The following is a 13,950-nucleotide window of genomic DNA, read 5'->3' as shown; positions in this document are numbered from 1 at the left end:
TTTGCCACCAGCCTGACCCATCTGGGCAGGGGAAGAGGAGCTGCCCAGTCCAGGCCATGCAAGCACCAGCTGCAAAGCTGCATCCACAGGCATCCCCCCAAAGAGGTCCTGTGGTGGGGAAGCTGGCTGTGGCTTGGGGCTAGCTTCCTGCAGAGCTGCATGATCATGAAACAGCAAAGCTGAGAGAGAACTGCACTTTGAGGTGTGTTTGTGAGCACTCACAGTTTGTCCAGCATGAATGAGATGAACACAAGCTTTTGCCTTGGAAAGCAACTAAAGGGCTTGGCTTCTTGCCAGACACTAAAGACATTTTCTTCCTGACCTGAAGGCAGACCTTACCTTTCCTGTGCTGTGGGTGCTTTGAGAGCTCTTGGGACAGCACCAATCCACTCCCGCATCTCCTTGCACTGACAAACCACAGGGCTTGCAAAATCCACACACAGCAGCCAAAAGGAGAGGCTTTGCCTTGCAAGGTTGCAAGAGGAATCAGTCTGAGCTGGGTCATTCTGATCACAGTTTATGGAGCACCCAACTACACACAGCTGATAAAACCAGCAGGATTACACCCCCCACCCTGGCTGGCTGTGCCTGCAGCTGCCTTGGGCAGGATGCTCAGCTGTGAAGTGCCTGCTTCAAAGGGGGCCAGACCCATCCTGCATTGGCCTTTTAAGGCATTTTTTAAAATTTTTACCAAAGGCACTAAGAAAGTAAATAGGAAAAGGCTGTTCAGTCAGTCAGATAAAATATTCAAAAGCAGCATCAGCTAAGAAGCTTCTTGTAAAAACTAAGGTAACTGTGTACAAGACTGCAGTCATTAAAACAGGACCAAGTTCACATCAGTGGGATTTTTGTTGTTGTTGTTTTTGTTTCTGTTTTCCCCTCCATGAAATTTCTTTCCCCACCATGAAATTGCACTGGAGTCTACTTTATTTCTGTTCTCTTTAGATGGATGCTCTCTACCTGTAGTGATGCAATTCCAGTTATTCTGGCTTTCATATATGACTCAGTCCTAAAATAAGACCTTAAGCAATTTCATTTTATAAGTCCAAGCAATACTTCTGAGACATAAATGACATACTGAGAGTTACATTTGAAGTCTTAAATGGTAACATGAGATTACTGAAAAAACAAATTTTGAGATGAAGCATAGGTATTGAGTTTGGCAATCTTATGGATGAAAATTATGTGATCAATAGATTGTTATGGTTTGTAGCAGTTGAAGTTGGAAGTTATAGAAATAATCTATGAACAGGTTAGTAGGATATAGGGTTGCAAATCTCCTGCTATGGTAAACAATATACTTGTTTGGTATTTTGCAGACTACATAAACTCTGACAATAAGAAAATACTGATTAGTGCAGACCTAGATGAGCAATTGATTTTTATCATTTTGCATTAGCATCTTACTATCAAAAGGAAAAAAAGTGAAATACACTGACATGGTAGTGGCCATTGACAAGGCTGATAAACAGCCACAGAGAGATGAAAAAAATTTTTTACCACCACCCTTTTATTTTCAGACTCTCTCTAAAATGCTTCTCCTTACTCAGAAATCCAGTGGTAAACTTTGTCTTTTCTCCCAGGAGAGAGGTTTGGCCCCTATACTAAATCAACAAGACGCTTTTAATTTTTAATTGAAAATTAAAATAGCAACAGGAGGCACAGCCAGGACTGTGACTTAGTGAATATGACTGAGACTTGGGTAGAAGACACGACTGCAGTGGGCTTTTTACTGGTGCACAGAGGAAGAGACACAGGCCACCCACTCAGGAGATGCCAGAGCTGCTCTAGCCTTCTTACTTGTGTTACTCTGAAACATTTTCTTTATAGAGCTGGCAAAAGCTAGCTAGTGATTTTCAGCTTAAATTATTAACTGCTTTGGGGACAAGTTAAACTGCATTTGCCTGTGAGTAAGTTCACTATTAAAAAATAACTAGCAGAGCCCTACTTTAAAGCTACTGCTATTTTTATCTGTGAAACCAAGGGAGCTCCCTCTGCTGAGGGCATGTGAGCTCAGCACTGCCATTTGCTGCTCTGGGAGCCTTCTTCACTTTGGAGAATCTGTGGAGGGGGAGATCCTGCTGCATACACATCCTGCAAGTGAAGGCAGCTCAAATGTGGCTCATGAGATTGTGCCTTTCTGAAGTGACCCAGGATGAACCTGCTGCAGGCCAGTGGAGCTAATGGCAAGATCCTGTGGATGGAAATGAAGGAAGGCACTATTCCAGCCCTCCCTGCATAAACACTCACTTTTACCCATCCTAATAAAAAATCATGGCTAGTATTGCCCCTAGTAAATTTGTGGGTACCAGAAATTTGCAGGTGCATTGTTAGGTCCCTTTTCAACAATTTTACAATGCTGCTGCATTTTGTCAACCTGTTTCACCATAGCACTGAATTCAGCATTGTAACTGAAGACATCTCTGCCATTATATCTGTAGGTCTATTAACTTAGGGCAATTACTCTGCAGAGAGGTGACAATTCCTTTATGGAAGTTATTGAATTTTGGTACTGCAAACAGTGCATCAATAATGAAAGGTCAGTAAGAGAGCACAATGTACCTGCATCATTCAGAATTGTGTTTTTGTTTTTATGGGCTATTATTGTCTAACAGATAATTTAGGCTTGGAAATTAGACATCAATTTTTAATCATATTTAAATTTACTTTTCAAGGAAAATTAAAAACATGAGCTACTAATTACTGGCTGGGCTGAACAGGAGGGAGATGGGGAAGAGTGGATAAAAAGGAATGAAAATGAGGGTCACTGATATGTCTTCTTGGAGTTTGCTGACCTTTAGAAGAACTCCCAACTGATTAGTAACCTTAAACATTGATAAATTAGACAATATTCACTGAACCCATTCTCATTTTTATAGAGACTTCAAGCTTTGTTCAGTCATATGACTTCTGCTCTTTACATGCATGCAACCCTGAGTGTCTCTCCAAGGATAAGATTCAAGTCTTAGCTATTTCCTTATGTCTAAACGTTTGGCTTTTTAGCCTACTAGTGTTCTGCCCTGTGCTTCACAAACCCACAATAGTAGAAAGATCCTCCAACACTCAGGTCAACACTCAGAGTAGGCAACTAAAGAAAATGGATGTTTGTTTTTCATCTATACACCATTTCAGTTTTGATTAAAAGCTGGTATTAAACACCAGTTGTACTCTATTAGAAAAATGATTGAGAAAATATGTTGGAGATCATTTCCCTTAGAGTTCTCATATTTGTCAGAGCTCTGAAACCAAAGTCAGAGGATGTACAGAACCAGATTGAGGACAGAGAAAACTTGCCTCACCTGCAACTTGTCTATTCACTACCAAAATAGGGATGCTTACAATGTTACTTACAATGTTCTGTAGATACCTAATCTACCAGCTCCAGTGATTCTCTTCAGAGCTTTGTACAGCCTTTGCCAGAGCTCAAGGACTCTGCCCTTGAAAAATGTTCATTCTTTTCAAAAAAAGAACTCTGGTCTTCGTGCATTTTCTATGTCTAACTTGTACCTATTCTTGAATGAAATTGAAGTGCAGCTCTCAGAGGGTACACAGTTTCTGCTAAACCTTTTCTCATAAACAGACATGCAGCTGCTCATGAAATCTGCTGGAGATGTGCCTCAGCCTGAGTGAACACATGACCTCCTGACAATTACTAGCAGGCAAGAAAACATTGCAGAGAAAGCACCTTTTTTGGAGGGGGGAGAGCTGATTCTCTTTACAAATTGTGATAGCAGCTTGCCAGGAATAGGACAAAACAGGAAAAAAACCTAACCTTGAATACCTCTTATTTATAGACTAGATAAGGAAAAGGTCTTATTTGATCTGAAAATCTTCATAATTTTATTGGTTCTATGTAAAATATCTGAGTCTCTACATGTGGTTGCATGAGTTTCCTTTGTTATCCTGCAGTACATGAAACTGAAGCAGCATCTGTTTTCAGGAAATAATTCTGTTTCATAAAACCACATACATGGACTTGCCTTGTAACTCCATATCACACAGGAGCAGTATTAATGGAAGTTTTGCCTGCTCAGGTTTCATGGCAATCTACTGAACTCCTAAGAGAGATGCCAAAGAGCAGGAAGGCACTTTGTAAAGAACATGAGTACAAAAGCAGTATCCAAAGAATGCTGTCATCTTGGGCATCTTCCTCCTCTCCTGTTTTGTCTCCACTGTTCTGATGCATTCTTTACAAATTCAGCCTTTTCAGCTACCTGCAATTTGTAAGCATTGCTTTATTCTTTATTTCTCTTTGAGAATAACATAGCTTTGGTCACGTAGCCTCCTTTATTTACTGTTCTGACAGAACAGTAGTGACAATAGGGTTTGCATTTTGAAGTAATCCCCACTCATTAAGACACTTCACACAAACACCAAAAACATCTGCAGAGCTTATGGAAGACAAACCAACCCTTAGCAGCTGGATAGAGGAGGAATTTGGAGAAGATCCCCAGTAAATCTGAACAGATCCAAGCCACACACAAATGGTCTCTATTGACTCTGGGTGACAACACCCTGCTGGTACACAGGATCTGATCTTAAGGCATGTGAATTTGCTCTTTAATCCACTGTAATGACAGATTATTTATGTGTATCTTAACAAAGACACGATAGGCATAAGACTGTGCTGGGCATAAGCTCCCACATGTAGAGGAGCTAGATAGGCAATAATTCACCTGTATGGTTCACAGGAATACTGGCAAAGAAGTAACAGCACACATGAAAAGTAAGTCCTTGAAAAGGAAACAGGGCACAAACAGAAACTTATGGTAAGAGAAATATTTATTTAAATTTGCACAAGAACGAGCTTATACTGAACAAAGTCAATCAAGAAATAATAGTAAGTGCAGTAAAACAAGGAAATATTGATGACTTTTCCCATCAGAAAACATTAAGAAGCCATGCCTGTGCATCACGGGTTTTCTTTTTTTTTTTTTTTTTTTTTGTTTTTTCTTGTTTTGTTTCTGTTTTTTTTACAATAACTTCTATCTTTTTGTTTTTTTCAGCGCACATACTGTACATATCACATCTTAGCTGCTAGGTTCATTATTCCTGAAGGCTTCATCCTTTTACTCAAACATCTGCTAAGTTCTGCAGTAAGCAATCAAACACATTTGTGCAGTTCCAAATATGATTAGGTAAATCTGCTGCATCTGGTCAAGCGTTGGACTCTCAAAGCTTTTGAAGACCCTGTAAGAGCTCCTAGTTGATTTTATATCTTGACATCATTATGTACAGCATTACAATGTGTCACTTTACACTAACCTAAACATTCTGCACAAGGATGCCAGACAGACAAATAGCCAGAAAATTTGGGCCTAACCTCATACAAAGGTTTTCACATCTAAGCTTGTCTTGAGCCCCATATATTTTACTCTGATTCAGGTAACCGGGTTCATCATATACCTGCACTTCAGATAGACAAAACCAACCTAATTTTGTTTTAATTTTGAACAATTTTTGGTCTAAAGGTCTATTTCTGTGAAGGAAAATTCTTTATCCAGAAACTGCTTGTGAGGGATAGTTGTTGGTGTCACAGTTCCTGAAGGCACTGTGGATCCACTGAGCAACAGACATGGCCATTCTAAAGGATGGAAAAACAGAGAGAAGAATTGAAACAATTTGCATTTTGTACAAAACAAGTAAATTTAATAAGCTCAGCTGTTTGCAAATACCCATCAGATTTGAACATAGAGACTTGCAAAATACAAAACATGCACAGACTTGGATCAGATTCATGACATTGTCCTCATGTCCTTATGTTGCCTGAGGGAACAGGCTATTATGACTCCTCTAATTGCTTGGCTTGTTGTGGCCTGTGTCCCAGAGCTACAACATTCAAACTGAAAGAAGCTGGGATCAGTGGAAGGAATGCTCCCAACATAAAGGTATCAGGCATCTGCTCAAATACATAAAGCTGTTGAACTACATAAGGCACTTGGGAGTTTTATTCAGATCAGGCAGAAGGGATTCTGGATTTAGCCCTGAATGCTTTAACTTCATGCATCCTGGCTGTAACACCAGCAAATATTAATCCATAAACTTTTTCCAAATAGTCCAGACATTCTTATGAGAATACTAAGGGAAATCAAGGAAATAGATTGCCTATGGACATCATTAAAATACTGGAGAAATAATTTCTGCATCTCTTCTTCTTATAAAGTCTGATCCTTACAATGCAAATTAAAATTTAGTATTATTTATAAATTAGTCCAAATACATTCAATTGACTAAACCAACAGGACTTATTAAAACCAAGGTCTGAATAATTTAAGCATTTTCTTTTACTTCTGTTCCAGGAGGTTATAATCCTACTCTCCCCCTTCTTTTTGTGATTAGAATTGTTTTTGTGGCTAAGTCTGCTTTAGCTGATGCCCAGGTTTCTAAATTCTTAAAGGATTTGTGTAAACCTATTTTGCTATAGCTTGTTTAGAGAGGCTTAGACTGGAGCTTTGACCTTCTATGAGATGCTTTACAAGGGAAGAGTGGGGTGACACAGGATGAAAGAGAAGGAACACCATACAAACTGGGCACACTACTCTCATCTGGAGGGAGTGGGCTGCTTGCATGCAGAGCTGCAATATTAAAATGCTGGCAATATGAGCAGAAAATACATTTCAAAATGAACACTACTCTGTAAGGAGAATTGAATAAGATTTGGGCTTGTTTAGGGACAAAGTGGTACCTCTTCTTTGTTAGGCAATCACACCTGAGTCATTAAAATTATGGAGTTTGGCAGAGTATCTGTTTCGATTCTCACTGTATTCACAAAGCAGCAATGGATTTGGTAAGTCTGTGTATGTTTACACTGTGTTTACACTGAATACCAATTAGTCAATGCTTAAGGTTCAATCTTTGCTTAACACAAAAAGCCAGATGGGAGCAGCACTTATGTGGCCATGATCAGAACTGGTCCATGGCTTCTGCATTGCCACTGATTAGCAGTACAGCAAGAGAACATTTCCCATCACTGAGTGTCAAAAGTACTATAGGGAAGAACCACACAGAGCAATTTATTTTACAGATGGGGAACCAGATGCATAAGAAACTTAGCCACTTGTCTGAGCAAAAAGTAACTTCTAGCATTGGAGCTGGTGCACAGCATCAGCTACAGACCCAAAAGTGCAGAAATCTGCCTGTAACCAGTTTTAACATTCTCTGGGCAGCAGCTGGATTTCTAACAATTACCAGTCTGTCAGATCACAGAATTTTCTTGTAACCACTGACCCATTCTGACATCAGGACAAATGCTGACACTTGGTGCAAACCACTTTCTTTGAAACGGACTATGCATCAACAGCAGCACCTATTGCACAGTATTGCATCAGGCAGGGGTGGAGGAAGGAAGTGATGCTTGACAGCTTCTGCTGCCTGATCACACAGAATTCTCATAGAAGGAGGTATTGAAGACAGACTTTTTTTTTTTTTTTTTTTTTTTTTTTTTTTTTAAATGAGCATCTTTTCAAATAGCTAATTGTACCATGTATGGGAGTTTGGGAAGCATCTTGCTTGGGAAGAACACAGAATAAAGCCCAAAATCAACTGAGAATTTCAGTAATAATTAAAGATCTGTGCATGAATCCTGCTCTCTCTCCTTGGCTTATGTGGAAACACACATTGTCACTCTTCAGTATTGGGTGGCAGAAAACACAGTTCACTTTATGATCTTATTTTGAATAGAAACACTTATGTTAAGCCCTTTTTCTTTTTCATCCTCAAAAACAGATGCCAGAATTCACATATGCCCAAAGCCATAATTCTTCTCCTCAGACAATCAATTTCTTTGAGTACAAAACCAGTAAATTTTCTAAATGCATTGATTAATTTTTAACTACAGAAGCTATGTAACCATATAATTAGTCTTTTTATTCTAAAAATAATTACTATTCTCAAAAAGCAGCTCCATCAGTTCCAGTAACACTATAGTATCACACTGAACAAATTTCTTGTGCAGTCTAGGCTCACATAGCCATACTTGCATGTTTCCAAGATAGCATGGAGCTCGGAGCTCCATGTTTAAACTTGAGTTGAGCTATCCTGGTGGAAAAGCAAAGCCCAGTATGGTATCCACAGCACTCTGCAGCATGGACTGCTGTCCTGCTTCTGATCTGCTAGCACATCAAACCACACTTCTAGCACTTGCAAGAGTGCAGTTAACAAAGCTGAACACTTTTACTGTCATCTCTGCTGCTTTGCAGACACCAACTGTTCCCTGACTGGACTCGGTGCACTGTGTATGTGCCACAGAAGAAGCTGGGAAGAAGCTTCACCTCTATAGCCTCCATTACCTTGCACTGGCAGAGGGTGCACTCTGTGCCATGCTTTATCCAGGAGGAGCCCGTGAAGCGAACGACGCTGGTCTCATCCACACAGGTCTTGGTGATGTCGTTGCGGACGGTGTCGGCTTGGCAGGGGTCAGTGACACAGCGCGGGCAGCACTCGCTCTCGGCCAGCACGCTGAACTCACAGTCCACCTCTGGGCATGGCAAGGGCCAGCAGTCCACTTCTCCTTGCTGTTTGCAGAAAGAACAAGGTAATACTATTAGCTCTCACTTTGCTCCTCACCCGTTCCTCTGAATCAGCGTTATGTTTCCCAGCTGGCAATTTTTTCCCATCTGGTGCTGTTCAGAATTCAGCACAGAAAGTATTGATATTCACTGACTGTGGGACACAGCCCCACACCTGCAGATCAGGTGGTTTTTTCTGCATGCCATTCAGAAAGTATATTCTATTTAACTTAGTTCAGTACACTCCATCAAGCTGCAGCTGAAAACTCTCCATAAAATTGTGCAATATAGGATTGTGGCCTGTCCTTGTGAGGCCCTACTTCTGCAAGGGACAGAAGTTTTAACATGACTGCACTGGAAAAGTGTGTCAAAATTTTCAGTTTAGCCTAGTTCTTACTCACAATTTGGACTGGTGATCTCAAATTTCTCTCTGCCATGGTTACAAATGCATTGGCTGGATTAAGGGTGTCAAGCAGCCCAATGTAGTGGGGAACACCACCACATTCTCAATTAGAGGACCTCCACCCACTTACCATCCACTTAGGATATTATGAACAGAATACCTGAAGTTCCAAACTTTATCACACCTTCTGCATTGTGCGTTTAGTACAACCAGGGTAAGAAAAGGTCCAAGCAGTGATGTGTATTGGGCCAGCATATCTAGGGAAAGGTACTTTATGCCTGAACTTAAATCTAAAGATGTTTAATGAATCATATCAGTTACTAGAAGCTGGAATCAGCTCCCCTTCACTCTGGACAAAGGCCAAAGTTGCAGATATATTGGTCAAAGGAAAGACTTCACAGAAGTCAATAATGCACTTTTTCTTTTTTTTGAGCAGGTCCATCTCTGACTTCCAATCTATTCAGCTCATTTGAGCACAGACTTAATAGTCTGGACTTAAGAGGGGCAAAAAGAACAGCATTTAGCCCTAGGAAATCAGTTTTTTCACAAAAAAAAAAAAAAATTGTATCTAAGACTTTGAGAATGAGTTCACTATCTCCAAAGCAGAAGCAGAAAAAAAAAATCACAGGGACTTGTAATAGCTCCAAATTTCCTCCACTTGTTGCAGCAAATATTGTGAAGTTAGTCTTTAAAAAAATTCTCATCTACATCAATTTTCTTCTTTTTGAATTGCATTATGGTAAAAATGAAAGCAATCTTTCAATCCAGTCACTGATCTTGATATTTTGATCTATTTCTTGCAGTGATGGACAGTACAAGGAGTAGACAATACTCTGTCACCCTAAAAAATCCATGGTCACTGTAAGAAAGCAGACTTTTTCTAGAGAAGTAGCACCTTGAAAAAAAAAGAAACATCTGTTTGAGATCCTAAATTGTAGGTTGGCTATTTTTTTATTTTTAAGACATTTACCATGAAGCACATGGTAATCTATTTCATTGGATTTTAGCAGTGGTAACAGTGAAAGCACAGTCTACAGAAAAGGGCTTCTGGGTGTTATTCATGACACCCTGACAAGCCAAAGCTGCTACATGGACCAGCCTTTGTATTTGGAGATAACTTGTGATAAAAGCTAGTTGTTTTTATCTTGGGATTTTCTCTGTCACTGAAACTCCCTGAGCAGCATTATGCAGAATACTTTTTGCTTAGACTCTGAAATCCATACCTAGGAAAAAGATGACAAGCTTTAACAGATGTGAGGTTTTTTAAAACTTCGTTTCACTGTTTTGAAAAACGAAAAGTCTTATTATTTTTGTGTTACTCACAATGTCTGAATGAATAAATAAGTTTTAGTTTGCCAGCATCCTTGTGGCATCAACTGTGATAATAAATACATATTTAGATTTTCCTTATAGAGCTTCATCTGTCTCTGCATAAGTGAACATGAGTGTTGCTGAGCAGGTGAATATCCAAATGACCTCCACTCTGCTGAAACCACCTTCATGATTAAGTAATTTATATTATGTCTATTGTGTCAACACACATTTTTGACAGAAACTACACAATACTGACAAAAATCCAGGAAAACCAGGTTTTAATTATACATGTACTTCAGGGAAAATTAAGTGGATGCTAATGCATGAAAATGAAACTATCCACAGATCAGAATATCTCAAATAATTTTCCCCTCCTGTCTGTGCTGCTGTTCTCAGGAGCCTTACCAGACAGCGGCACTGCTGGCAGTTCTGTATCCAGGAATCCCCACTGTTGTAGGACAGCTCCCCACTCTGATGCAAACACTGACTGCTGAGCCTGGGGTCACACTCGGGGCAGCAGAAGAGGTCCACGGTGGGATTCTGGCAGTCGCAGACCATTCGCCGGCACATCACGTATCCATTCTGCTCCCAGGAGACAGACACACAGCCATGGCACAAATCTGCACAACTCTAGCCATACTCCAGCCAAAATTTTACTTTTTACCATGATTTAGCCATTAGTAGCCCACAAGTTTTCTACTACACAGTATCTTTGTCAAAATACAATTCAAACCAAGGCAGAAACCCCAGTGCACACTCAGTAACAACCATAAAGTTCCCCTGTTGTCTTATACACATCTTTCACTCAACCAATCTCCAGGCAGGTGAAACCCAAGGGCATCATTCCCAATGGCCAGATTTTAATGGATTGCACTAAGTTTGTAATTCTCATATAGATACTTGATGAATCCTGCTTTAAACTTCATAGAACATAATGGTTTCACAGAAGATCAACCCCTTTGTTCTGTAATTATTCACATAGGAAGATGATAGGGGATCTGAAACTAAACATGTACACAGAAGTCCAGCTGCTGCAATGCTCAGGATACTGTCAGCAGTGTTTTGGCCCTTCATTCTCCATCAGCATTTAGCTTGGGACCAAACTTCAAACATTTGAGAAAATTAAACTGAATTATTCTGCAGACACAGAACCTACTTCTATTTATAGCCATCTGCTAGAGATGCTGGCGTCAGTCTCCAGCCCCAATAGGTGTCTAGACAGTTTATTTGCATGGAAATGCTGTTACTCCCACCCAGAGAACACAGGTGGCATCTCTGCTAACAAAACAGTACTATCATCCCTCTCCCAGTATCACATAATAAACTTCCAATGAATGTTTTGCTCTTGAAGGCTGGAGAGAGAAGCTATCTCCAAAACCTTATGTGATTTTATTTCTGTAGCTCCACACATGCACTGACAAGGCAGCTAAAACAGGAATTTCACTTGAATCCTGATGCTCTGCCCTCATCCCTACACCACCTTGCAGAAGCAGATACTTCATTTGTACTGACCTGGCACGAGCAGACAGAGCATCTGTCATTCTCCAGCACCCAGATCTGACCATTGTGCTTGATTTTGCCTTCATGGATACAGTCTCCTGTGCAGTTCTTGCCATGAGGACATCGACAGTCATAGCCACCATCCAAGTTAAAGCAAACAGTGTCATTGGCACAGCTGTGCCTCCCAGTTCCACATTCATCAATGTCTGCAAAAACAGCCACGGAATGCTCTTAGACCACATTCAATTAACAAAAATGCTCTTGTGGCAGTCAATATAAATGATTCTTAGCCATTAAGGCCTTCAGCTGAAAATTAATTTGTACTTCACCAGAATGTACTTCTCTTTTTTAAAAGAACTTAAAAATTCACAAAAAATATTTTACAAGTCACGTCAGCTTTATCTGATCATGTTTTAACCTGATATTTTGAGTTTTGCTACACATATTTCTAAGTGAATGCTATTGAGCACAGTAGATAGAACAAAGAAACCATGAGAAACACGAGTGAAAGAATAATTCTTAGCTCCCTAAAGAACCTTAGTTTGTAACAACCATACATGACACATGTTACGTGAAACAAGAACAGCTTCAGAATCTTGTTCTTAAAATATTTTGCTGGCTCTGTCTAGTACAATTGAGTTCACTGGATAAGAATTTAATGTGAAAGATGATGTCTGACCTGTAAGCTCATTTAAGCAAGCACACTGTGCTTTAAATATCATCATTTATTAGAATGTTGTAAGGAAAATGTGAAAACTAGAATATTTTAAATATTCAAGTTGCAGTGACAGGTATAGTCCTCATGTCTAGAACAGAAAATAAAGAAAAAAAATCGTATCTCCAGTGAATAAAAATAAATTATTTCAAAACAAATATATCTCAAAGAATTAAAAAGTATTTTAAAGGCCTACCTCATCAAGGTACACACAACTGTTTTGCAAAGGCAAGCTAGCAGCATACACTACTTCTACTTGAATAGTCTTTATTTAGCTTTTTCTGCTGTTCAAATGGAGAAAAATGATCATGGAAAGAAGTTTCAAAGGGATATGAAGTAAATGGATATATGCAATAAAAATAGGAAAAACTGAGTAAAGATTAGAACTATGGTGACTGTAAATATTGATATATTGAGTTCAACTCTGAATAAAATTTCTCAACAGTATGGCCCATGTTCTTGATTAAAGTTCATTAAAAAGTAGTGTTGTTATAACTAAATGTCCACCAGAGGAGTGAGATAAAATAAGCACTATGTTTATGCATGTATCTTTCACCACCAGCATGAAAACCTAATAAATAAAACACTCAGCTTTGGGTTTAGCAATGGAAACGAAACCTCCAATCCACCTCAAGCACATTCAGCCTCAAGCAAAATAATTCAATTACTAGTGAATAGAACAGAAAGACAACAAATTTATGCCTGACAAAAAGAAGTAACTTTTCATACAATGCATAAACAAATTACAACACTCACTGCTGCAGAATCCCAAGAGGCAAAAACCAACTGCATAGTCAAAAGTTTATAAGGCTAGCAAGAGTATTCAGTTTTCAGTGCTAACAGATTTTGGGAGAGAAGTTTCAGGCATTAGGGCCCATGGTACACTTATTTATGTATCAGATAATCCAGAAGAGGCAAATCATCTCAGATCTCTACATCTTCTACCTCATTGCCCTCTGAGGCATCTGGAGGCAGTCACTGCTGTGACAGGGCAGAAGACAACTGGGACCATCACCCTAATTCAGTGTGGCTGAACAGCTGAAGCAGCCCTGGCACATCAGACAGGGAAACCCACCCCAGCAGTCAGGATACAGAACCAGGGGAACAGGCAGCCCTGCAGAGCCTGTGCACACCCTAAACTTTGAAGGTTTTTAGAAAAGCAAACAGGAGTGGTTTGAGTGATGCTGGTTTGGGCAGAGCAGAGGGATGGAAGAGCTGCTCACTCCTTCCTATATTTTCTCTTAAATCCAGATGGAAAGTAATACAATCTGGCAATTTAAATTTAAGGTATAGCTGTTCTTAAGTTATGCAACAAGAACAGACACAAATTCAGCTCAAATATAATGATTTGGATTAACAGCAAGATTATCAAAGTTATTGTTAATAAATTACTTTTCAAAACTTGTTTTTATTTGTTTAGAACGCTCTTTTGTACATAACTTTCACACAGCTGTCATAAATTCATAATGTCACTTCTCACCAACCTAGAAGGCAGACATACTTAATGAGAT

At 39.5% G+C, this 13,950-nt stretch overlaps 1 protein-coding gene across 1 annotated transcript in view; it reads right to left on the bottom strand.

The window, feature by feature from the left end:
- Positions 1-4,764: 4,764 nt before the first annotated feature.
- The window catches only part of NELL2 (neural EGFL like 2), a 133,403-nt gene continuing 124,217 nt past the window's right edge, over positions 4,765-13,950 (bottom strand). The window contains exons 17-20 of the mRNA XM_056516275.1: positions 11,737-11,930; positions 10,630-10,806; positions 8,289-8,513; positions 4,765-5,584 (exon numbers count right to left, since the gene is read on the bottom strand). Coding sequence (XP_056372250.1) covers positions 5,534-5,584; positions 8,289-8,513; positions 10,630-10,806; positions 11,737-11,930 — 647 coding nt within the window. The 3' untranslated portion in view covers positions 4,765-5,533. The remainder of the gene's footprint in view (positions 5,585-8,288; positions 8,514-10,629; positions 10,807-11,736; positions 11,931-13,950) is intronic.

Source organism: Oenanthe melanoleuca, chromosome 1A (genome assembly GCF_029582105.1).
Source record: "Oenanthe melanoleuca isolate GR-GAL-2019-014 chromosome 1A, OMel1.0, whole genome shotgun sequence".
Classification (NCBI taxonomy): Eukaryota; Metazoa; Chordata; class Aves; order Passeriformes; family Muscicapidae; genus Oenanthe; species Oenanthe melanoleuca.
This window is presented reverse-complemented; position numbering and strand designations above follow the sequence as displayed.